General features: G+C 51.4%; 2 protein-coding genes across 10 annotated transcripts in view; one reads left to right on the plus strand and one right to left on the minus strand.

Moving 5' to 3' along the window:
- PRICKLE4 (prickle planar cell polarity protein 4) overlaps positions 1-25,213 on the plus strand; it is a 48,471-nt gene that overhangs the window by 19,329 nt on the left and 3,929 nt on the right. For 4 of the 8 annotated variants that reach the window (XM_080917410.1, XM_080917408.1, XM_080917409.1 and 1 more), the window contains 3 exons: positions 15,730-15,912; positions 16,275-16,404; positions 25,064-25,208. In XM_080917410.1, coding sequence (XP_080773536.1) covers positions 25,077-25,208 — 132 coding nt within the window. In that variant the 5' untranslated portion in view covers positions 15,730-15,912; positions 16,275-16,404; positions 25,064-25,076. Of the gene's footprint in view, positions 1-15,729; positions 15,913-16,274; positions 16,405-22,982; positions 23,271-24,592; positions 25,209-25,213 lie in introns of those variants that run through there. The other 4 variants (XM_080917412.1, XM_080917415.1, XM_080917413.1 and 1 more) reach the window with 3 other exon arrangements.
- FRS3 (fibroblast growth factor receptor substrate 3) lies at positions 14,322-22,841 on the minus strand. Of its 2 annotated transcripts, XM_080917403.1 has the most exons (7): positions 22,516-22,841; positions 20,715-20,858; positions 19,408-19,496; positions 18,452-18,638; positions 16,722-16,883; positions 15,752-15,906; positions 14,322-15,539 (listed from the first exon to the last, which is right to left on the minus strand). In XM_080917403.1, the coding sequence occupies exons 3-7, from the start codon at positions 19,471-19,473 to the stop codon at positions 14,640-14,642; spliced, it is 1,470 nt and encodes a 489-aa protein (XP_080773529.1). In that variant the 5' UTR covers positions 19,474-19,496; positions 20,715-20,858; positions 22,516-22,841; the 3' UTR covers positions 14,322-14,639. The 2 variants fall into 2 exon arrangements, with proteins under 2 accessions (XP_080773529.1, XP_080773528.1); XM_080917402.1 differs by lacking the exons at positions 20,715-20,858; positions 22,516-22,841 and having other exon boundaries at positions 19,408-20,698.

Genomic DNA, 25,213 nt, shown 5'->3' on the forward strand with positions numbered 1-25,213 from the left:
TACTTAGTTAGTTAGACCTTGTCTCAAGATTTAAAAAGAAGAAGAAGAGAGAAAGTTAGGGGTGGGGAGCAGAGATGTTTATGGTTCAGTGGCGGAGCGAGCATGAGGTTCTAGGTTCAATTTCAAACACAAAAAAATAAATCATGATGTTAAGAGAATAAGATTTCGGGCTGGAGAGATGGCTCAGTGGTTAAGAACACTGACTGCTCTTCCAGAGGTCCTGAGTTCAAATCCCAGCAACCACAATGTGCCTTACAACCATCTGTAATGGAGTCTGATGCCCTCTTCCAGCGTGTCTGAATTATATATAATAAATAAGATTTCAAGTAGTAGAGACTTGCCCAGCAATATCTGGGTTCTGCTTCCATTAGAAAAAAAGAATAAGCAGAGAGGAGATGGAGGAGGAGACAGGAGAAGAGAAAAGCAGAGGGGAGGGGAGGGGAGGAGGCAGAAGGGATGTGTATCTTCAAAGAACTCCAAGTAGCCTGGGGATAGTCTCTGCTCTCAGGTCTGCTGAGGATGATGTGTAGTTACCCAGAAAACAGAGGCAGAGGCTTCCAGTGACATCATCTGGACCCTCTCCCCTTTGAACAGCCACGGTTTACTATAATAAATAAGTGGCCCACACACATAAGAGATACTAGGACTTCAGGGAGGAACCAGGCCCTGAGCTCTTTACTCCTGAGGAGCCAGCAGATCATCAGGCTAGTCAGTCACCCAGGCCACCGAGAGCCAGAGTGATGGGGACTCTGTTTGCAAGTATTGGACTTGTCTGTCTGCTCTTAAGCCAGCTCTAGGAGGAGGGACAGTTTCTAGAAATATCCATCCTGTCTGGCCCAGCCATAAACCTAGAGAGATGTGGCTGGGGTCATGTTATATCCACATGGACTGCAGACACAGGCAGCCCCTTGGCTTCTCCTCTAGCTCCTGATCCTTTAAAGATGGTGCCTCGTGGAGTCTGGAAGCTGGGAGGGAACCAGCATGCCCCTCTCCCCAACCTTCAGATCTGGGCAGTACAGATAACAATGGGGAAATAATATTTGAAAAACAGAATTGGCCTCTGTGTGGTCATGAGCGGCCCATTCACCTGGTCTTGATATTCGACCACTTATTACTTTAAAAAAATATATTATCTATCCATCTATCTATATCTATCAATTATCTACCATCTATCAATTATCTATCAACCTATCCATCTATCTATATCTATCAATTATCTACCATCTATCAATTATCTATCAACCACCTATCTATCAATCATCTATCTCTCTGTGTGCACAGCACATATATCAAGATGAGAAAACAACTTGAGGAGTTAGTTCTCACCTTCCAATTTAATGTAGGTCTGGAGTATCTAACTCGGTTCCTCAGTTCAAGGTCAGCCTAGGCCAAATGAGACCCTACCAAAAGAGAAAGAGAGAGGGAAGGAGGGAGGGAGTGAAGGGAGAACTATGGAGAATGCTAAGCATGGAATTGCGCACTAGAATGTGAGACAGGAGAATAATCTTAAGTTTAAGGTAAGCCTGGGCTGCTACACAGTGAGTTACAGGTCTACCTGGACTACCTGTCTCAACTGATGGTGACGCTGATGATGGTGGTGGTGGTAAGACTGGAAAGATGGCGGAGTGGTTACGAGCACACACTGCAGTTGCCTAGAAGGTACACAATTGTGTGTAACTTCAGTTCCAGGAAATCATTGCCTATGACCTCCCCAGGCACTGGCATTCACATGCACAGCGCCCCCTACACATATACAAAATTAAAAGAATAAAATAAAACGAGATCGGGCATGGTGGAGCACACCTTTAATCCCAGAGTTTGGGAGGCAGAGGCAGGCAGGTCTCTGTCAGTTCAAGGCCAGCCTGGTCTACAAAGGGAGTCCGGGAGAGCCGGGGCTGTTATAAGAGAAACCCTGTCTCAATAAATAAGCAAACAAATAACAAGAAGGAAGAGGAGAATCAGAAATAAAGAAAGAGAAAAAAGAATATATAATAATAATAATAATAACTAATAATAATAATAAAGCAATTTTGGTTCCGAAGCTAGAGGGCTTGGGTTTGAATCCTTGCCCAGCTGTGAGTAGCTAACTTGTGACATGAAGCAAGTCTATAATGCTATCTTAGCTTCAGGGTTTCATCAATGGTCAACAATGCAACCCTCTGCTGAGTTCTGCCATCTGGCTGTGAGTGAGGTACATATAGTATAGTTCGGTGTCCTCTGGCTCCTGCTCAGTTCATCCTGTATCCTGCACACCCCACACGGCTAATGCTGTCCGGTGGGCAGGAGGACCACAAGCTCCAGGCCAGTGAAGCCACAAAGAGAAGTTAGGAAAGTGGGGAAAAGAAGAGAGGGAAGAAAAAGATGACAGGTGGAGGGGGGAGGGAAAAGAGGGGAGGGGGGAGTAAAAGAGGAGGAGGGGCGATAGGGAGAGGGGAAGGAAGAGGAAAGGGTAGGAGGGAAGCAGGTAATGGCTCTTTCTGTTGGAAAAACAGATAAAATGACCCTTAGTATCTTTCCCACACCCTGCACCACAGGCTGTGGGTGAAGAGTGCTCAACCCCCCCCCCCCCCACCATTTGCTTGGCTTTCTTTATCCCTGGTAGGAAGGGGGGGGAAAGACGAATCTGTGAGGCTCAGCAGTGGGGAAGCTGACATCACTGGTGCTGACAGCAGAGATGGGCAGGCTCTGGCCCCAGCAGCAGAGAGGGAAATGGTGTGAGAATCTGTGCTTTCCTCGAGCTCGAAGGTAGAGGTGACCAATCCCTGCAAGCGGGGTATGGTGGCACATGCCTATGATCTCTGCACTTGGGCTTGTCCTCAGCTCCATAACAAGTTTGAGGCTGCATGAGACCCTGTCTCCCAAGCAGTCACAACAAAAATAAATTCACCATGCAACCCCAAATCTTCCCACCCTCACTTCCCAGCTTCCCCTCCTCTGCCATTGGAGCAAATTGTCTTGGTTGGGTTACGATTGCTGTGAGGAGATACCATGACCAGAGAAACTTGGGGAGGAATGGGTTTCTTCGGCTTACACTTCCGTGTCACTGTTCATCATCAAAGGAAGTCAGGACAGGAACTCAAGCAGGGCAGGAACTTGGAGGCAGGAGCTGATGTAGAGGCCATGGAGGGGTGCTGCTTTCTGGCTTGCTCCTCAAAACCATGGCTTCCTCAGCCTGGTTTCTTATAGAACCCAGGATCAACAGCCCAGGGATGGCCCTACCTCATCCATCAGTAATTTAAAAAACACCCTACAGCCAAATCATATTGGGGGTTTTCTCAATTGAGGTTCTCTCCTCTCTGATGTCTCGAGATTGGGTCAAGTTGATGTAAAACTAGTCAACACCAAAATGTATCCTCATCCCAGATTAACAATCTTCTGGAGACGCTCTGATGGAGTCCAACACTAGAGTTGTCTTGGACAGAAAGTTCTAAAGAAGGCAGATGTTGGGGAAGCCTTTAAGGAGAGGGTGCAGGGCAGGGCAGGGCAGGGGATAGGATGTCAGTGTGTCTGCTGTGTGTCATCCGGCAGGGAATCCACAGCAAATCTTCAGAGACCAGATTCTAAGGGACCCTGAAGGATCAGTGTTCCCAAGTTCTTCAGTGACAGCAGATGGGAAACATTCCCAATTCTTGTTTGACACCCCTGTCCTCTGTCAACCTCTTTCTCCTACTTCTGAATGGCTCTCCAGAGAAACAGGAGCAATTAGGGCTTACAAGCAATTTATGCTCTTCACGGGGTCTACCCCAAGCTAGAGAGAAAGGCTGTCCTGAGGTAGGCCATAAGCCTCAGGAAGTAGGGGTCAGAGGGTGGACAGTATTGAGGAAACAGAGAAAACAGGAACAGGCCTGCAGAGCTGGGGAAAATCCGAGCAGGAAGGGGAGGGGTGCTTTAGGGGTGTGGTCTGGAAGTTGTGGGGCAGGAGGCAAGAGAGAACCCTTTCAGGGAAAAGACTGCAAATTAAAATAAGTGTGTGGTCCTTACGCTGACATCTGGGATCTGGCTGGAGTACACATTGTATTCATGGGATTGTGTGGCTAAACCGGGCAAGGCTGGCCTGGAGGTAAATCTAATCTCAGAGCCTCCCAGCTGGGCCCATCTTCCCTTCCAGTTATAGAGAACAGCCCTAGCTCTCCCCCTCCCTCTTTCCCTCCCTTCTCCCCCATCTCTTCCATTTCTCTTGTAGCCCAGGCTGGCCTTGTACTCTTCATGTAGCTAAGGATTACCTTGATCCTTGTGTTTCTTCTTCTTGAGAGTTGGCTTTACAGAAATATACCACCGCTGCTGGTCTGTGGGGTGCTGGGATTTGAACCCAGGGTTTCTTGCATGGTAGGCAAACACTGTACCAACTGAGCCACATTCTCAGCCTGAGAGTCTCTCTATTTATTAAAAGCTTTTGTTTGTTTTTGTTTTTGAAGACAGGGTGTCTCTGTGTAGCCCTGGCTGTCCTGCCTTCCTGCACATACTTAAGCACAGACATACTCATATATGCAAATATATTTAAAATTCAGGTTCTGTGTTGATTGACTGCATCAAATTCTAAGTCAGAAACTTGGGAGTGCTGGGATTAAAGGCATGCAGAAAGAAAGAAAAAAAAAAAAGGCATGCAGCACCACACCTGGCTTTATTTATTTACTTAGATTAGTAATCGTAATTTTAAAGATTCATTTACTTTATTTATTTTATGGGTACATGTGTCCTGCGCCTGCAGGTGCCTGCAAAAGACAGAAGGCGTCTGAGTCCCTGAAACTGCTGTTTGTGATCTGCGTAGTGTGAATGCTAGGAACCAAACCCTGGTCCTTTGTGAGATCAAGCAGCCGGGCCTTTAACCACTGAGACAACTCTTCGGCCCAGAGGGTCTCTCTTAAATGCAGTGCACTGAGAAAAATGGACTGTTGGCATCTGTTAATTAATATCAGTTTGGGGCTTCTACTCTGCCTTAAATCATGTACTTCCCAGATAAAAGACACAAAACCTTTATGTTTATAATAATCCTTAATCCGAACTAGAGCTGGGCAGATATCTACCCTCTAAGCTATTAGAATCTACTTCCCCACCAATAACCCTGAGTTATAACTTGCCTTCTGGGCTGCTCCTACTCTTATTGGCCATGTTTTCATGACTTACCTACCCCACAGCATCTTCTCTCTCCACCTTCTTCCTTTGTGATCTCTGTCTCAGACCCTAAGTCCAGGAACTGAAATTGCCTACCTCCCCTGCCCAGCTGTAGGCTGTCAACATCTCTATTCAACCATTAGTTTTAAGTTAAGGAGCAAGGCTTGTACAACAAAAGCTGGGGTCACTAGTGGGCCTAGGCCTGGGGTACAGAATTGAACATTACAATGCCTAGCAACAGACCAGACCTCAGCAAAGGATCGGATGGTGGCTTCAGTGTGCCGTGTGATGGCAGGAGCTAGTCCAAGTCAGAGAGTTTCGGGAGAACAGGTACAGGTCTATATTTATCCATGCAAGTTGCACACTGCCTCGCTCCTGCACCTGTCTTCCTCAATGGCTACCTCTGCAACAGCCCCATCTTTCCTTCCAATGTGGCCCTGCTGCCCGGGTTCTGAGAGGGTGCCTTCCCTAAGCCACTAGTCTGGGTGAGAATATTTCTGCACTGGGTAGGTGGGTGGGGCAGACCCCGGATAGGAGATGTGTCTATGCAAGTGTCCTCTGCAGAGCCACACCCTCTTCGGAGCAGGGAGGTAACCACCCCCATGCTGTCCCTCCCACCCCACTCCTCTGTCTTTACTGGAGAGGACGGGTAGGCTTGCTAAGGCTTCTGCAGCCCTTGCTTCCGTTAGGCCCTTACTGAATGACAGCGAGGTCGGCTCGCCTCTACCACAACGGAGTGAAGATCAGGGAAAGCAATTATATAGTGACTAGAGCAAATATGAGGACAGTTGTGCCCACTGTAGCACAGGATAGCTGCTCTATCCTGGTCCCTCCTCTTAGTCTCCACAGCCTTTCTCCTTTTCTGCACCAGTGGCCATGGGGCCCTGTGATCTGTCAGAGGTCCCCTCCATCCAGATATCTCACTCCCTTGTTTGTGTTCCCCAGGAGGCCCTACAGGGCCTGGTGGTAGCAGCAGGAGGCAGTGAGGGCTGGAGTGTGAGGATGGGCTGTTGGGATTAAGCAACCTACCCCCAGTGTCCTCAGGTGAGGGGAACGCTGAGTACAGAGATTGGGCGGCAGTGAAGGGAGAGCCTGTGTCAAGCTCGGATACATCAAAGTCCAAAGAATCTAACCACATCCCTGGATAAGGAGCAGGATCCGGACCTGACCCCAGAGCCCCAGGCTAAACATTGATAATGAGCTCCGGCCGGGGATGATCTGGCTCAGCTCTCCCTTGCCACTACCCCAGCCCCACAGTGAAGTCTCAGCTGAGTGGCCTTACCAGGCTTGCTTGGGTCTGTCTGGGTGCACCTGGATCTTTTTTGAGCTCAGGCATGGCTGTGGTGGCCTCCTAGGACATGATGGGGCTCCTCGGAGAAGAGTTCAGAGCCTGGCTGAGGAACTTGACAAGAATGGGAAGCCACCCAACTTAGAGTTGGAGCCTCTAGCTCTGTACAAGGTGGGAAACTGAGGCCTGGAGCCTCAGACAAGGGATTGATGGGTCTTCATGTACCACAAGGAAGGGTCCAGAGGCTTCCTGTAATCCCCGTAGATTTTCTATCTGAAGCTCTCATTGAGTAGATTCTGAGGGGACCTGCTTTTTCTCAAGTATAGAGCTCCCCACTTACTGTTTCTAGAGTATCTGAAGCTGAGATCTGGATGGCCTACGGAGGTTCTCACAGGGTCCTCTGCCGGTGTTCCCTCGGGCCTGCTGTGTAACAACATTACTGTGGTCTTGCCCATTGCTACCCCAGTTTCTAAAGTCCAAGATGGACTGATGCTTGCCACCCAGGTCACCCTCAAAAAGAGCAGAGGTCAGACTGAAGGTGCAAGTTGTTGATGTGGGGTCCCCACAGCACCACGTCCTGCCTCCAGGATGAGGTGGGTATGGCGCGCTCAGCTCCAAAACGCCCAGTGGCCAGATGATCTGCTCTGCTGTCTCTGGCTCCAGGGATGGGTCACAGTGTGAAGGGTTTGTCCTCTGGGCCCCTTCGCTGGAATCTGACCCCATATTCCTTCCCCACTTCAGGAAGTGACCTCTTCTTCCCGAAGCCTCAGAGCCCTCTGTGACTCCTCCTTTCCTTTACTCTTGTCCCCCTTCCTATGGCAAAGGCATGTCAGTGTCCTGTTAGGAGCACCGCTGGAATATACCTCAAATCTGGGGGCTTGCATAAGAAGGAATTCCAGAGGCTGGGGCCAGGGGGCCAGCAGATGTGACATCTGTGGGGACCATTTGCAGGTGTGAAGACTGCCATGTTTTCCTTTGAGGACATGAAGCAGATGGCATGGCACTGAGTCTTTAAAGCCTTTAAAGGGTGCTCTACCTTAGTGATGGATCACCCCTTGAAGACTTTTCCTCCTAATGCCATCTCAGTGGAGGGCAGGGTGTCGATATAGGGAACTGGGGGACACAGACAGTTAGTTCCTAGCAACTCCCATTGTCCACCTAGAAACAGGATCTATCCTGTTGCACTCGACATTCATTACAAAGCATCTGCTCAGGACCCTCCAAAACCATTCTATTGCCCTCAGACAAAGTCCACCCACCCCTGGCCTGCAGGGCCCATGTGCCTTGTCTCAACCACAGCCTTTCTCACCCTGCAAAAGCTTCTCGGGTCTTTCCTCACCCTTCTTTTGCTTTATCAAGAACTCCTACCCCAGGGCCTTTGCACCTGAAATTCCCTCTGCTTGGAACTTCCTTCCCTGAGGTAGCCCTCAATCTTTGTCTTGTCACTAATGTCTCTGCTCCAATCTGACCTCCCAGAGGCTATCCTTGACAGTGGAATGCAGGGCCGTGAGGTCGGGATTTCAATGACCCCATCATGGCTGGGTCCCCAGCCTAGTGCCCGGCACACTAGCAGATAGATACTCGATAAATCCTTTGTTAAATACATGGATGGATGAGCACTCTGCACTGAATTGTAAGCCTCCTCACCACTCACAGCCTGCCCCCCACGGGCCATTCACAGGTATTCAGATCTCTGTCCCATAGACCACAGAGGGCAGCCATCTCTACTTTCCCTGTCCACCCCAAGCTATCTTTTCAGCCCCTCCCCACCCACTTCTTTGCTCTCAACACTCCAGGGTCTCCCCTCCCAGTAGGCCAATTGCTAGGACTATATGCTTCTGTCCTTTCCAAAATCTGCAAGATCAGGGTCCACCTCCTTCAGGAATGGCCTCATATCAGCTCTCTGTTGCCATGGAAACCACAACAAGGCCAAACACATGCTGTGACTGAGAATTTTACTCTCTCTCTCCCTCTCTCTCTCTCCCTCTCCTCTGTGTGTGCGTGTGTGTGTGCGTGTGTGTGTGTGTGTGTGTGTGTGTGTGCACGCAAGTGTGCGCACATGTGTGTAAGAATATACACACATGTGTGAGGATATGTATACATGTGTGCACTTGTTGCCCCTAGAAGTGGCATCTGATGTCTTTCTTTTTTTTTTTTTTCATGTTAATTTCTGAGACAGGGTCTCGCACCGAACTTGGCGCTCACTGATGTGGCTAAAATGACTGGCCAGCCTTAAGTTCCGGGGACCCTCGTGTCTCTGCCTCCCAGGCACTGGGATTACAGTGTACAGCTACACTTGGATATTTATGTAATCACCAGGGACTGAACTTAGGCCCTCAGTTTATACAGCTGGTATTTTCTCCTCCTCAGACGTCTCCCCAGTCCCCATGTGCATCTTTTTATTTTATTCATAGTAACTCTCTAGGGACCAAGCAATCGTCTCCCCATAATATTTGAGGGAGCAGATTCAGAGTGGGGTACGCCTGAGGTCCCACAGCTATCAGAGACACGAGCACATGTCCCATAATCCTGTCCTTTAGACAAAAGCTTTGTCCCCAAAAGGAGCTCAGGCTTTGTTATGGCTCAGTCCACACAATCCAGAGTTTGTATCCTGGATGGCCAATGTTTACTTGGGAAATCAAGGCCACTGTGTAAACTGGGCCTCACCCCCATGTATCAATCTGTTGATATGTTCCTAGGCAAAGAAAGACAAGGAACCTCCAGGAACACCTGGTACCTCTTCCCCACCCCCATTCCTCAGGCCCATGCCCTCCAGCCAGCACCTCAACTGCTCCTAGCACTGCCATTCTGTCCTAGCCTGGTGCACATAGTCCAGAGGAGACCAGAGATTTCATTGATTACATTCCTTCCCACCGGCAGCTGGGAGTCTTAAGCATGTATCTCTCCCTGCCTCGCTCTTTCTGGGATTCTCTTACCAGTGGGGACAATGGGACACACTGAAATGAAGAAGTGTGGGAGCGGGGGCTCAGGTGGAAGGAAGCAACAGGGAGAGTCTTCCCGGAGTCCCCCAAGGGGTCATAGCTCTCTGCTAACAGGATCAGAGCTGAAGAAAGGGGCAGGGGAAGACACAGCCACCTAGGTCACAAGTCCAGTGGGAGTGCCACACCCTGCACTGTTCAAAACAAGTGAACATAGTAGTAACAGCTTGAATCAGACACAGGAGTGATGTGCTTGACCCCAGAAGCTTCCCAGGTCCTCCACAGGGGCAGTTCTGCCGGCAGTCTGCATCCAGGGGAAGCGGGGACCACTGAGGTGTCTACCCAAAAGAGCAAGACAAGAGACAGAGAAGATGCCACAGTGACCAGGGTGGCTTCCTGCTGATCTCTAGCACAGTATGAAGCCTCATGGAGCAATAAGTTAAGGGAGTGGGATACTGAGCCAAACTCTCATGGTTCAGCCCCATGGAGACCCTCTTCACTAGTGTTTGGTCACCTTCACGCCCACAGCAACAGTTGGTGTCACTCAATCCCCACGGCATACTCAGAAAGCCAAGAGGGAATGATAATAATACCTGAATGCATGCACCATTCAAGAACACCTATGCTAGAGGGGACTGGGGACCAGGAGCATGGCAGGTGTTTATATGGAAGAAGATAGATGGTCTCAGGCCAGGCTTGAGCTCCCAGGAACCAGCAGTGAAGTGAACACTTACAGCCTGTGTTAGTGGAATAGAAATGTCTAGAACAGGGCAACACCTGGTTGCATGGAGGAGGTCAGGCCTAGGGGTGGCTTTTGGCCATAGCTCAAACAAGAGTTCAGAGGGCATGCTGGGAAGAAGCAAATGCGGATGTAAGCAGTGCCAGTCATTAACCATTTACTGAGCGCTTAACTGTGAACCAATTGCGTGGCTCATGTTGGGAGGACATTTTCTTATTCCACTATTGCAATCCTTCCTGGAGGGAGGGACTGTCATTATCTCTGGGTGACAGATGAAGAAACCGATGGCAAGAGATCAAGTCTCAGGGCTCAGCTCCCTTGGCAGAGAGGCCTTGAGTAGACTGAACAGCAGACTTGGTAAGAGACCATGGGAAGGAGAACACACTGGACTACTACTATCTAGTTTTGACGGTTAATCCATTTCTTTAAAGATTTAATTTCTGCACACGCATGTGCTTATGCCACGTGTATGTGCACCCACGGGGGTGGGGAAGAAGGTTCCGGATCCCCTGGAGCTGTAGTTACAGTTTTGTGTGTGCTGACAGAGATAGGTGCTGGGGACTGAACTTGGCTTCTCTGCTTGAGCCGGATGTGTAACCACCAAGCCATCTCCCAGCCCTGTGCTGGTTAACCATGGTTGCCAACCTGACAAAACCTAAACTCACCTAGGAGACTAAGCTTTGGGGATGCCTTGTGTGAGCATCTTTCTAGATTAGGTTTAGTTGAGATGGGAAGACCCACCATAAATGTGGGCAGCACCATGGGCTGGGGTCCCAGACAGGACAAAAAGGAGGCTGTGATCTAAGCCCCTGCTCCTCACAATGGACACCTTGGGGCAGCTGCCAAACACTCCTGCTCTCATATCTTCCTTCTATGATCAACTGTGCGCCCAGTCAAGCCTTCCATTAACTGCTGTGCTCAGGCATCTTTGTCCCAGCAATGAGACAAACAAGTAACACTCCTGGGCTGTGATATTGCAGAGCCCTGTTCATCTGGGCCCAGCTCTTCCCTACGTCACACTGTCTTGGCTTTTCTGGAGGACCAGTGGCACCCGTCGTGACCCTGCCCTACCTCTGGGTAGGGTTTCACTTTAGAGCACTTGTTGGAGCAGCCAACGCTCAGGATCCTTTAGCCTGCCCTGCCCTGGGAGATCCTTCTACCCACAAGAAGGAGAAATCAGGGCAGGTGAGGTCAAGCCTCCCACACTACTGCCTGAGCCCCTCCCATGGATAAAAGGAGCTGTCCTTGAGGAGGTACAAGAGTGTACAAGCAGTGTGGATCTGTAGGTGTTGGACGGCTGGGGAGAAGCAGGCTCACTGGGTAGGTAAAAAGGCAAGGTCCTGAAATTCCAAAGGACTTCCAAGTGGAATGTGGTTTTACTGAGAATGGAGCCATTTGGCCTTGGGGAGCGGTCCCCAGTCAGGCCAGGCTTGGCCCAGAGCAGGGGTGGGATGGGGTGGGAAGGACACGAGACTGGCATCCAGCCCCAGTACAAGCTGCTAATTAACTTATAGCCTGAGGTGAGTCTCCTCACCTCCTGGCTGTTTCCTCTCCTAGGGTGATAACAAACTTGCCCAGTGAGGCCTGACAGAGATAAATGAGTGGTCTCTGCCTCTGTGGAAAGCCACTGTGTGTATATTTGGTGAAGCCTTGTTATTACACAGGGGTGGGTTTGGGGAGGGCCTCTCCGGTCTGACCTGAAATGTCACTCACAGACAGGATGCTGGATCCCGTCCTTTCCTGAGGGAAGCCCAGGAGGCCAGCAGCGCCTGCTTCCAAAGAAGAAAAGGGAGTACTTAGCCACTAACATTGGCTAATGGTCTTTGGATAACATGGATGATTTCATCTAAGGTCCCAACCCTGATTTTTGTGGGACAGGTCCCAACACAAGGGCAGCTGTTACCCTCCTGGGCACTGTGCCATTCTCCCATCCATCCATCCCTTCCTGTAGGAAACTGTCCATTCACACACTGTCTACCCATTCCCTGGGAGGGGAAAATTCCTGAGGTAGATGTGGGTCAGAGGCAGAGGGGGAAGGGAAGGGCCCCACTGGGCTAGGAGCCAATTCTGGGGGCCTGTGTCTTGGGCTTTCTTAGTGAAGCAATGGTGACTTGTTCTGGGGGATCCAGGGAATCAGAGCAGCCTTTGGGGGCAAGAGAATGAGAATAAGTATCTATAAAGGAATGGAGCAAGTCTGAAGTTGGGGGGCCTCAAGAGTGGGGACCATTGTTTATTGTTGCTGTCTGGAACAGCTGGGCCTTTTGGTTTCGAGACGGGCTCTTACTCCAAGTCTTAGCTGCACTGGGATTTGCTACGCAGAACAGGCTTGCCTTAAACTCAGAGAGATCCACTTGCAGCTACCTCCAAAGTACAAGGAGTAAAGGTGCATGCCACCATATTTGGGATCTGTCTACTTTTGAAGAGGAGTCCCATTCATCATCTGGCTGGCTACTTGTCACAGTAGCTCCATGTCTTCTGGGGACAGAGTGAAGCCCTCTTCCAGTAAACAGGTGTGTGTGTGTGTGTGTGAGAGAGAGAGAGAGAGAGAGAGAGAGAAAGAGAGAGAGAGAGAGAGAGAGAGAGAAAGAGAGAGAGAGAGAGAGAGAGAGAGAGATTGCAGAGAGTGGTGGAGCCAGGGACAGAATCTGGTCTCTTGGCAATAGCCAACCTCTGGTCACCCCTTGGTAGTCTGTCCCTAAGCATGGAGGAGTCTGGAGGACTGGGGGTATATAGTTCAGTGTGGACTGTTCACTTAGTACACATCATTTCCCACAAGGGTAGAGGGCAAGAAAGAAAAAAAACTGGCGAGAGATGAGAGAGGGAGGGATGGAGAGGAAATCAGTCAGCATGGACCCATAACTGTCAAAGTGTGGCTAAGGTTCTAATCTCTGATCCAGGCAGAGGCTTATCTGCCTCAACCCTGTTTGATCTTCCTGTGTACAAACATAAGCCTTCCTAACTGGGGGCCTCAAAAAGCAATCAGGATGGGCAGAGGAGGACACAGAGGACATGGGACAGTGGTAAAGCTGCCCAGGAGGCTGAAGGGGCCAGCAGCACCCTGCCGCAGTGCGGAAATGAACCTGTTCTGCAGAGAGTCATCCCCCAGTTCAGAGGTCAACAGGTGGGGAAAAATAAGGCTTTGTAGCCAGCGGTTCATTGCTGGTCTCCTCCCTCAGTCCTGCTGGGATCAGCCCTCTTTGTCCATCTTAGAAGGTATGAGTGACACCCACAGTCAAGACGGCACTCTTAGTCTAACCTTCACACAGAAGAAGCTAAAGAAAAGAGGCTGGGCAGTGGCAGAGGGAAACCAGTGAGCCCCATCCTGGACTGTAGCTTTGATGAAGAGGGATCTATGTGCTCACTGCACAGGACAGGGAGCTGGTACGCAAAGTGCCCAGAGAAGAAGCCTGTCTATGTCCTGGGCAAACTCTCTTATCTTCACTCACGCCTCAGAGGCTTGTAAAAGGTAGAGAAAATATAGAGAACACTGAGAAAAAGAGCAGGCCCTGCCACAAGAGGGCACTGGATGCCCTAAGTGCAGATGGGGGCAGGGCAAGAGCTCTCCTTGGGCCTGGTGGGCCAAGAAAAGGAGAGGCCCCTGGGTGCTCCAGCCTGGGCAGTTCTCTAAGCTAGTCCCAAAGGATGAGCTGGAAACCTTATCAGGCATGTATGGTTTTCCTTTGGCTGCTTCTGAGATTTTAGCAAAATATCCCTGTGAAGGAAGGTTCTGACCCAGGTACAGTTGTGCTGCAGTAGCTGTGGGCTACCTTCCGGTCAACATATACTCTGGACAGCAGGGACCCCTGGGGCTTGCCTGGAGGAGCTACAGAGTCTTGCGAAATGCCTCTTTCTCTCTCATTTCCGGTCCATTGTAGCCGGTGAAGTGAACATCATCTCTTAGGGCATATTTCTTCCCAGATTCCTTCATCTGAGCTCTCAGCTTAGCAGAAGCAAAAGCTTGTCCATCCCTGGAAACTTTTGTTTTAGGCCAGGGCTTCTTAGGGAAGAAAAAGAAGGGACCACAGACTTTACAGCCCTCAGGATTGCCATGAATGAAGCCCCTATCGCTGGGAGGCTGCCTGCCTGCCCACACCCTGCCAGGAAACACTGCACAGACAAGAGCACTCACTGAGCCAGAATTTAAAAATAATTATATTAATAATAAATATGTTAAGTTACATTTAAAACAATAAATAGAAAAATAAACTGATAAATAAAATCAACAGATATAAAATGTCTCAAAACTCCAACCCAAAAAAAAAAAAAAAAAAAAAAAGGAAAGGAAAAGAAAACAGAAAGCACAATCACACGACAGCTGACAGACTAGACAGACAGACATTAGGGAAGGGTGCAAAATGCAACCTTGAAAACCCTTCACAGTTTACACCGTGGCTCCCTCCTCTCCGGCTCACCCTCTCCTCTCCCCAGGAGCTTGGGGAACTGGACACTCAGTGGCTGACATCTTTGGGGACTCCAGCAATGCAGGGAAGTGTCAGAGTCCTGGGCTGGTGGGTGAGGTGGAGTCTGCCTGCTGCGGGCAGAGGCAGGCGGAGGACCAGGTCTACAGAGGCAGGTCGGTGCTGTTGTGCCGAGTCTTCCGGACAGTGCCATCATCTCGGGGCAGAGCCCTCTGCAGGTTGGACATGGCCACCGTTTTCTTGAGGTCAATCACGGCATAGGAGTCTGAGCTGCGAGCAGGGTGTGGGGTGGGCCCAGGAGCTCCAGATACTGAGGGGTTCTGGGGCCCCTTGGGACGGGCTGTGCCCCAGCCCTTGAGCTCCACCTGGATGTAGTTGAGCTGCCTTGGGGGCTCAGGGCCCGGCCGGCGGAAATCAAAGTTAAAGACCCTTGGGGAGCCTCGTCGGCGGGTGAGTGGGACAGGGAAGCTACGGGCGGAGGCCCGGGTGCTGGTGGGTTTCTGTAGCGGGGTTTCATCCTCCTCACCATCAGGGAAGCCATTTGAGGACGGGGTAAGCCCATCCTTGGAGTCCCCATCATCCCCTGCCTCCCCGCCCAGCTGTTGGACTTGGCTCTCCCATACAGGAGGAAGTGGGGGCAGGTTCTCATAGTGCAGTAGGGCAGCCCGACGGTGGGCCAGTCCACTCCACCCTCGCTCCTCTGGGCTCAGTCTCCAGCCAGCCCCTTGCTGCAGGCCCCCGCTGACATTCTCGTAGGTGCACTTGGGCTGGGCTGGGCACTCAGAAGGGCCCTCGTTGTTGTTGTTGTGGAGGGGAGGGTCCTGCACACTGGGGCAGAGGCTCTGGCACTTCACCTGCCGATGAGCAGGGGTGGGGCCCAACACGAACTTGACCTGCCCAGGCTGCAGGAACACCTGTGGGTCCTGCTGCTCGGAAACCTGTGTCTGTGGTGGGAAGGGTACCCTGCCCTCAGGCAGTGGTTGCAGGCAGTGGCGACTCCTGCGGTCTTCTTCCCCGGTTGGTGTGTTGACATAGGTGTGAGACTGCAGGGGTAAAGATGTTAAGTGAAATCAAGTGGTTTCAAGAACTGGGAGAATGGGGAGAGCAGAGGGACGGGACCAGAGAGGACCGGAAAAGAGCTAGAGTTTCTCCCGCCGCCTTTAACCCCCTCCCCCAAACGCCCTCAGGTAGAGGGCGCTATCGAGTCTCTTCTGGTCTCACAACCTTTCCTAGGCCCACCCTACCACATGTGCACCTGCTCATCGGAGACAATGAGGGTGTGGGTGGACTCTTCCCCAGGCGAGGGCTGTCGCAGACTGCTTGTGGAGGGTCGGCGAGGAGCGGAGGAGAACCGTGGGCCCTCTCCGGGGCAGCCAGGGAAGCCATTGGAGAAGCTGGAGACTGTGTAGCCTAGAGGTGGGTTCAGGGGAATCAGCCAAGGTGATGGGTATGGGAGCTACCTGACAGTCTTTTGCACACACATGCACACATATGTGGGGTGCCCTGCAACTCCTCCAATGGCAAGCATGGCCGCTATTCTGACTTACCGCACGGAGCTGGCAACCCTCCATTCCTCTGCACCTCTGCAATCAAACCCTGCCCTGCCTGCTGAAGCCATCCCAAGGCTGACCCAACTTCCTACTCCTCATAGACTTACTTAAACACTGATGGCACACCTGTCATCCCTGGACCACCCTCTGTCCAGGCGGACTTTGCAGGGAGCACCAGGAAAACCTCACAAACACAGGGGTCATTTTAGCCCTTTTTGTCTCTCACAGACAGGCCGGGGAGTACAGTGCTCAGGGCTGTGCGTTCTGACTCAGTGATCCATCAAGCACAGATCATGGGAACCGCCACACAAACATGAGCAGAGATGGCTGCGCCAGCAAGCCAGTAGAACTGTATTTGGTATGTGATCCAGGCCAGTAGACTGAAGGAAACAAAAAGCTCAACTGCTGTTTCTATGGCAACCGAATGTCTTCCTGTCTGTTCCCCAACCATTAGTCGACCCAAGGCCCAGGATTCTGCAGCTCCAGCTTGAGTCACCCAACTGGCCCTGCCCAGGACTGATCCATCCTCAGGAGTGGTTCTGATGACGAAGAAAATGTTCAGGAAGGCTGGCTCATCCCAGCTGTCCCCTCCCTACCTGCTAGCTTGACTTGTGCTTCCCAGACTAGTGCTCATGTGTGTATATGATAGGGTGTGTGGGGTGGGGGTCTTCTCACCCGCGGGCTGTGAGGACCCTCGAGGGAGATCGAGCTCTGGGGGGTGGCTGTTCCGTGTGATGATGACTGGCTCTTCTGTCACGTTGATGCTGTTACACTGCATGAGGTCCTGCAGCAGGTTGAAGATTTCCTCTGCCCTTGAGCACTTGAATGCAAAGATCCCTGGAGAAGGGAAGAAGCAGTGAGGGCTCCTCCCACCCCTCTAGTAAGGAAAGGTCAGCCAATCAAAAGAAGGCAATGACCATGAACTCCAGTCTCACAATGTTGGAGGGCAGGAGTGCCTCAACTTCCCTGAGCATGCTCTACAGAGGCATTCCAGAATCGCAGTGATACTGGAGGTCGCTGAGGGTGAGCCCTAGGCACCCACTTCCCTATACTACCTACTATTATCCCAAGACCCAGAACATTTGTTTTTATAAGGAAAGGTGCCTTCTGGGATGGGGAGAAAACCATGGATTCCCCATCTTCCTGTACCCATCACTCCCTGCTTCCCAGCTCCCTCCCTCAAAACCCTTCATCCAGGGTGTGGCCAACTCTACCCAATCTCTCTACCATCTCTAAAGACAGATAGGTCTGACCTACTCCCAGATCATTCACAGAATATTCTGCCCAAAAGCTTGCCAGAAAGCAAAGGCCTCCTGTCTCCACACATATGTCCCTCACAGAGCTTGGGAAGAGACACAGCAAGGCAGTCCGGTGCTCCTTCATGCTGTAGGCGCCTCTAAGCACTTCCAAGTCCAGTCTGTCCCCAAAGTGGCAGGGCTTGACTGAGCACATGGAACTCAATGGCTCTGAAGACACCAGCCTGGGGCTCTGCAACACAGGCCTATGGGATAGCTCGTGCACACATCCATAGCAAAGATAGATGTTACCAGGTATGGCACCACACACCCACAGTTAATCAACCTCACCAGGGGCGAGGCTGCCTCTGCCTCCTCTCTGCTCACACGTTATGCTCATCTATACCACAGGGATGGGGTGCATGGAGGGAAAAGGCCCTTCAGCAATCAACCCAGGACACAAATTGCTTTGTGCTATCTCAGGAGAGACAGCTCTGTCTGCCTGCAGCACAATCCCAAGAAGAACTCCTGGTGCTGAGCTTGTGTGGACTAAGAAGCAAGCCCAGACCTCAAGTTCATGAGTAGCCTGCCAGCCCCTGACCTCTGGCTGCAGAGGGCACACGGGCAGGGGGAATACAGTACACTCCACTGCCCACAGGTGATGGTGCACACGGGTCAGACTGTTGAAGGTTGCACTGTATACAAGAGACCCAAGCTCCTGCTGCCCAAATCTCTATGCAAGCTACTCAGCCCCTGTAGCCAGTCTCCTGCCTGACTTCTCCTACACTGTGCCTGGCGACCAGGGTGTATGACCTGGCAGCTCAGGAGGTGTTTCCTACTGCAGAGGCAGTAAGGACCCTGAAACCATGGCAACAGTGGAAGAGTTGTCTTTGCTATGTAGAATCTGGTCTAGGAACATTGCTCCTTCCATGGGCTGTGTAACAAGTGTTCCTACAAAGGCGTCTAGAAGAACAGCAATGACTGAGGAATGGAAGAGGATGGTCTAGGTCCACATAATTCTGCACCAAAGTGCTCTGGGCTTTGGCCGAGACCTTCCCCTGCTCTGAACAATACTGCCAAGTCCAGTGTCTGATGGTAGGGTGGTAAGGGCCATTCTTCAGTTCTGTAACAAACTCAGGCCCTGTACGTGAGGGCAGGGCTGGTACTCACCCTGGCCTGTCTGACAGCGGCGGCCACTCTCAAAGGAGAAGAGATTGGAGTCGTAGCCATAGCGCCGCAGGCAGAGGTAGGGCCAGCGGACAGCTTCCCGCTGGTGCAGGTGCAGCACCAGCTCGCTCTGCGTCAGCTCCATCACCCCTGAGCCCAGCTCCACCCCTTCATCATCGACATTTGTCACCTGTAGAGAGAAGAGGTCCAAGGTCAATAGAGAAGCTAGGAAGTGTATGCAAGGGCCCCGAGACACCGGGAAGCAGTGTCATGAAGGACAGAGCTGGGAGACCGAGTTGCTCCTAGCTGTACCAAAGGATCCCTTGATCACACAGAACAGTGCCATGGGTCACAGTTTCCTGGGGGCAAGTCTCTCCTATGAGCCTCAGCTCTGTTGTTTGCACAGACAGGAAAGGTCATCTGCTGACCGCCCACACCAGGTGGTTAAGTGTCCAATGTTCAAGAACTTCCTGGGGCTTGACAATGTGGAAGGGGTTAACTGTTAATTCAAAATCTAAAGTTTTGTTGACAGGCCCAAGGCAGAACAAATACAGCCTGCCTCCAACCCTGGAACTGTGCAAACTTGCTGAGGGTTCCTCTCTAGTTGGGCAGGAGAAACACAGGCCCAGAAAAACCCTACTTGAGAGGAGATGGCGCCTCCTATGGGATGTAGGGAGCTTAGGTTCACAAAACACCAACCCAGTGTTCCTTCTTGTGCTATGTGTGCTCTAATTAAAACACATGGTTCCTGGTAGTAAGAGAGGAGAGAAAGAGAGGGAAAGGCAGAAGGAGAGGGAGGATAAAAAAAGAAAGAAAGAAAGAAACAAGAATTAGGTTTTCCCTCTTACACTACCTCAGAGGCCAAGAACCTTAGTGGGCCCACAGTCACCGCCTGTCATCTTCCTTTCCCTAGAGATACAGGAAGTCTAACCTCAAGGGAGCATTGGGAAGTTGGGTACCTTGAACTTGGTAGGGTGGTTGTGTGGCACTCTGCCTCTGTCTAGGCAGCTACAGCAGCTCCCCATGGTGTCAGAGCGGCCTACCGACCCTAGGGAGAGACAGGAGACGAGCAGTCACCAGCAGCTCTGCCAAGTTGCTCTGCTCTGTGCAGACTGCACTGTGAGCACCTCTGTCCAACAGGCTGTATGACACAGACACCCCCCCCCCCGAGGGGATTCTCTCTCAATCCACGGCCAACCACGCTTGGGATAAACATTAATTCAAGTTAGAATGAGTTAAGGATTCCTGCAGGTGGGGGCAGGACGGTAAGCCTCTCAGAGGTTAACATTCAATCTGGCCCCTGGCAAGTCCACGGGATTGTAACCCATGGAGTGATGTGGATGAAGTCTTGAGCAGGATGGATGTAAGGTGTTGGGAGTGGCTACCTCACTTGTGTGCTAGCCTGAGGTTCTCATTTGGATTCAACAAACACAGTGTCACGTGGGTGTCCCAGACACCATCTTGTCCCTCTCTTTTCCTCAGTTTCCTTACCAGTTCTGCTCCAACCTTGTTCTCTCTTTCCTCCCTTATCTACCCTCCCAATATCTACCAAAAGTTAATATTTTCTAATGTTCTCTTCAAGTGAGCTACTGCCGAGTTGTGATCTTAAGACACACATTATAACCGAACACTGGAACTCACAGAGACCCTCTTGTCTCTGCTTCCCAAGCACTGGGAGTAAAGGTGCATCCTGTATTTCTTTACTGATGAAACCAAAAATGCTGGGACCCAGCATGCAGCTGTTCAGTGGTAGGGTGGATACTTTATTTGGAACTAGATCTGATTCTCAACACTCTAAAACGAAAACAACAAAAGGCTGAGTTTTCTTCCCAAAGGCCGAAGCAGAGATGAGACCTTAGCTAGTTTTTCCCTTCAGGACACTGGTGATGGGATGATCTGTCACAACCCACAGGTTTCTGCCTTAATATGGAGAGGACAGCACTCAGACACTGGTGACCTAAGGGACTGAGAGGGACGTGGAGAGATCCCAAACAGAAGTCTTGTTTTGGTTTTAATGCTGGAAATCCAACCTAGTCCTTCATACTTGCTATGTAATGGCTCTAAGGCTCTAAGGCACCTAGGCCCCAGCCTGAAGTTTTAAGGGGTGTTTGCTTTGCCTTGAAACATATAAATAAATAAATAAAGCAGTGGCTTGTCCAGGAACGGCGTTACAGAACCTCGACCTCCCCCCCCCCCAGGCCTGTCCCCTATATCCCTCCCACATTAAGAAACTCTACAAAGCCTATCCCTAAGCCACAGGTCTTACCTCACCCAGGCCATCGGGGGGCTGACCATGGGAGGGGCATGGGAAAAGGTTCCCACTTTATTCCCCTTGTTCTCAGTGGGGTGTCATGGCAGAGTGTCTGCAGAGATGTCACCTGGATCCCTGGGGGTCACACCTGGGGTTCACCTAGCACCGGAGACAGAGACCAGAAATTAATGGAGACCTATTCTCAACCTTGGCTCTTCAGGAAATAGACTTGTTATCAGCATAGCCCATCTGAACTTATTTGGTCTAGGTTCTAGTGGGTCAGAAGATTGTGGATAAAAGAACCACAAATTCTCAGCACTGAAAGGGACTTCTTAGGACCACAGACAATGAACTCTGAGGTGCTGAGAGTTCACAGTCCTCACTGGAGCCAGAGCCCCCTCTGAATCCCGGTATATGAACCTTTCAGAACATCACCTAGTTGGGAGAAGGTGACCCCATGACCTTAATTCCAACACTAGAGGACAGAGGCAGGAGATGTCTGAGTTCAAGGCTAGTCTGGTCCACAGAACCAAGGCTACTCAAAAAACCCTATAACAACTTCCCCTCAAAAAAAAAAAAAAAAAACCAAAACACCCCCAACCAAAACCCAAACCCAAACATATCACCTGAATTATCACCTGAATGTTACAAAGAATTTTAACCTTATAAAAAGCTTTCTTTCTCAGAAGACCAATATCACAGCATGATTCTAGAAACCAACATTTTAGAATATTTTGTTGCTATATCTGGGGGGGTGTCATTCATTCTCCCTCCACCCTCTCTACTCCTGCCCCTAGGGGGTTTTTGTTGTTTTGTTTTTGAGGAAACATCTGTCAATTACGGGAATTCTAGTTAAGGTAATTTCTAGAAGTAGCTATAAATAAAGCACTTCATATTTGAAAGCTGGACAGACTTTCTGTTCCTAGTGTCAGAAAGGTCCAATTATAAAAAATTTCAGATTATCTGAGCCCTAGGCAGATGAATCAACAAACCAGGACTCTGAAGAAAACGCTTGAAATCCCACCTTCCTGTTCCAGGAAAATAGTACTTCGCAGGGTCCTCCGAGCCCTGCATCCTTGTACAATTCTTAGGTAAGAACCCCACTCTTGGTCTGGCTTATTTTTTGGAAGGAGGAAGCAGGCTGAAGGAAGTGTGCGCAGGCTAAAGGTAGGTACTGAAAAAACATGGGGGCTTAAACTATCAACAGGGAGTTGGGAAGGGGTGTGAAAGTCAAGAGCTACTGGATGTAAATGGGAGAGGGATTGCATCTGACACCCCTTTTTTCTGAGATATCAAACATATTATCAAATGATCCATTGAGGGGGGTTATACCGGGTGGGATGGGGGAGGCTATGTCTGAGGTAGATAGGGTTGGGTACAGGCACTAGATGGAGGTATGAGATCTGAAAATGTATACGATGCCTCGGGAGAAGATGGGCTGCAAAAAAAAAGCATGCTAAGGCTGAATGAAGCCTTTGGGCCACTGAGCAGAGAACGATGTGACTGTGGGCGTTTCAGAGGGTTGAGAGCATTAAGTGAGGGGGTTCTGCGGGATCCTGAAGACCCGAAGGTGTAGCAGGGGAGAGGGTGGGGTCTGGGGAGCCAAAAAAACTGCTAACAGGAGGTTTTCTAGATACTCAGCCGGAATGCGGAGGTTACGGCCGCGCTCCCAGCCTGGATCCCCGCCCCCAGCCCCCGGGTGCGCCGCTAGCCTGTCCGCCTGGGGGCTTTCTAGGGTAGGAGCGGAGACTGCGGCGCGGCACGACCCGGCCTCAGTAGAGCCGCCTGGTCCCCGCCCCGCTGCGCCCCGACTCACATCGCCCCGCGGCCCGGGCGGCGCCGGGCCCCGCTCCCGGGTCCCGCTGCAGCAGCCGCCGCCCGCCCGCAGCTAAGGCTTCCCAGCCCTGCCCCGCCCCGCGCCCGCGGGGTCGGAGGTCGCTGGCTGCACCAACGAGACGCCGCTGGCGGACCGACCCCAGCCGGGGCAACCGGCGCGCAGCCTAGAAGGTCCCTTTGGAGGACTTTGCAGTCGGGAACAGAGAGCATGCGCAGACGCCAGAGGGCGCTCCGGGCCGGTGACTAGGACTCCTGAGGGGCGTGGCCTGTCTGCAGAAGGGGCGCGGGGCGGGACAGGGCGGAGACAGAGGTAGGAGCAATCTCTCAAGCAGAAGAAAATCACGAAAGATAGCAAAGCGGATCTGAGACAGGACGCGACTCGGAATCTAGGAGGGGAAGTGGCGAGGGACCACTGGGGACAAAGGGAGGGCTCTGTAAAGGGCCGTAGAGGGGGCGGGGCTTAAGCCGGGAGCCGGCCGAGAGACTCGGGACAGTTCGCTGCTTGGCGGGGGTGCATCGTGTCGCCTATTCCACGGGTGCCTGTGCCCTTCCTGTCCTGAGACCCACAAGCGCTTTCCTTGGTCTGAAGCACCCGCCTGGTCGGGGCCACTTGGGGGCGTGGCCGACGGCAGGTCTCTTCTGCGTGGCGCTGGCGCTTAGCCACTCTGAGACCCTTTCGGATTCTTGATCCCCACTCCTAAACCAGCAGCTAGACAGGGACCCCAGGCGAACTCGGTAAGCACACGTTGAGCCTCTGCCTTGAGGGTGGACTGGCCAAGTTCAAGAAAATTTGGGGGCTATGCCTAGAAGGCCACCTGGTGAAAGCGTGCACTCCCCTCCCCTTCTCTGGTTCAGGGACACCTTCCCGTGTCTAATGCTCTCCAGTTTCTGGGGCCTCTCCAGCTCATCCTTTCAAGAACCGGTGTTGTTTGGGGAAGGTCGACCCCCTGGATCTAGTTGCACCTGAGGGCATGGGGAGCCAGTGTTTGGCCCGTTCTTACCTGAAAGGAGAGAGGAAGGGAACTATGGGAGGAAACCAGAATGTTAGTAAGATGGGGTCTAATGGTAGAGGGAGGCGAATTAGGTTGTCCTTGGTTAGGGGACAGGAGGGATGTTGGGTAGAGGTCTGTTTTCTGATAGTTATTTCTGGGCTGGACACTTTCATGCAAACTAGAACTAATCTGGAAGAGGGTACAAGTCTTCTTCCGGGGCTCCAGAACCAGGTCCCCCCACCTCGCCTTATTGCATGGAGCTGAACCAGTGCTAAGGGGTGTGACTGTTCCTAACCCTGAATATGGTCATCCTGGCCACCTTCCACAGGAAACCTGACCTGAGGGATAGATCAGGAAGGAAGCAAGTGGGTGTGGAGCCAGGAAGGGTAGCACTGGGTATAGCAAGGGGGACTGCTGGTTATAAACTGAGCCTCTGCTGGCCATCCCCAAAGCCCAGTGATATACTGGCAGTCCTCCTGAGCCCAGCTGCTGTCAGACTCCATCCCAGGTCTAGAATAGTCTCAGACACTGAATCAAGATACAAGTTTGCTCTGGCTGTCCCCTCCCCACACAGCCCAACCCTTCACCAAGAATCGGTGTACATGACCCTTTTTCTCCCTAGCTACTATGTTTCTTCTTGTTCACTAGCCTGTGACCTCATTGAGCGGACCCTCTTTTCTCTACTTCAGTAGCTAGTTCCACCCAAGGACACGGTGGTCCCGTGTAAGCTTTCGCTAAACAGGTGCCCTGAGACTAGCCATTAAAATTGCTGCTGTAAAGATGGCTGTGGTGGTGCTTGCCTTGGATCTCAGCACTTTGGAGGTGGAGTTCAAGGCCAGCTTTGGCTCTGAAACCCTGGGGTGGGGCTAATATTAAAACAGAGGTATAGCTACATAATGGACAATGGCTTACCTGGTTTGTGAGAGGCTATGGGACATCAGAGACGGAATGAACCGTTTCTTGTACCCTCGGGGCATTTAGACTAGATAAGGAAACACCGGGTGCTAATCTGGGGCTATGGGCTATGCTTCACTTGAGAACTCAGGGAAGGGATCTCTTGTGCAGGCCAGAGAAGCTGAGGAAGATTCCATGTGAGAAGCCCTTTAACCAGGCTGAATGGCACAGCTAGAAATGTGCAGACTGAGTGGGCTTGGTGAGGAGGCAAGTCCTGGGGAAGGGTGCACTGAGGAACCAGGGAAGACTGAGGTGGGTAGGAGAGGTTCACCCTGTCCAGAGAAAATGGTTCTGTTGACTCTCTTCTAGTCAATCCCAGCTTTGTAAGACCCAAGAATTTGAACTTCACAAACCCAGAGGCTAAACCATCTGGCATTGCCATTTCTCAGCTGTATAGCCTTCGATATATATCACTGCTCTCTGTGCCTCAGTCTGGCCATCTGTAAAATGGGACAAGGCAACCTAAGTCACCCAGCTGTTGGCAAGGCTGTGAGATGATGTTTGGTTCACCTGGTGTACTGCAAAAGCTTACGGAGTGGGGTGTTCCTACCGAATGGGGTGTTCTGGTTTTGTTTCTTTCAGGTGACTGTCACCAATGTCAGCTCAGAATTCTGACTGGACCCTCCAGCAGGACAAGCCTATCTCCAGGGAGCCAGATCTGCCAGTCAACACAGACAGTGATTCAGGCCCCTGGCTAGTGGAGGGCTATGAGGACACCTCTGCTCAGGTTGT

The sequence above is a fragment of the Micromys minutus genome, assembly GCF_963924665.1.
Source record: "Micromys minutus genome assembly, chromosome: 5".
In the NCBI taxonomy this organism is placed as follows: Eukaryota; Metazoa; Chordata; class Mammalia; order Rodentia; family Muridae; genus Micromys; species Micromys minutus.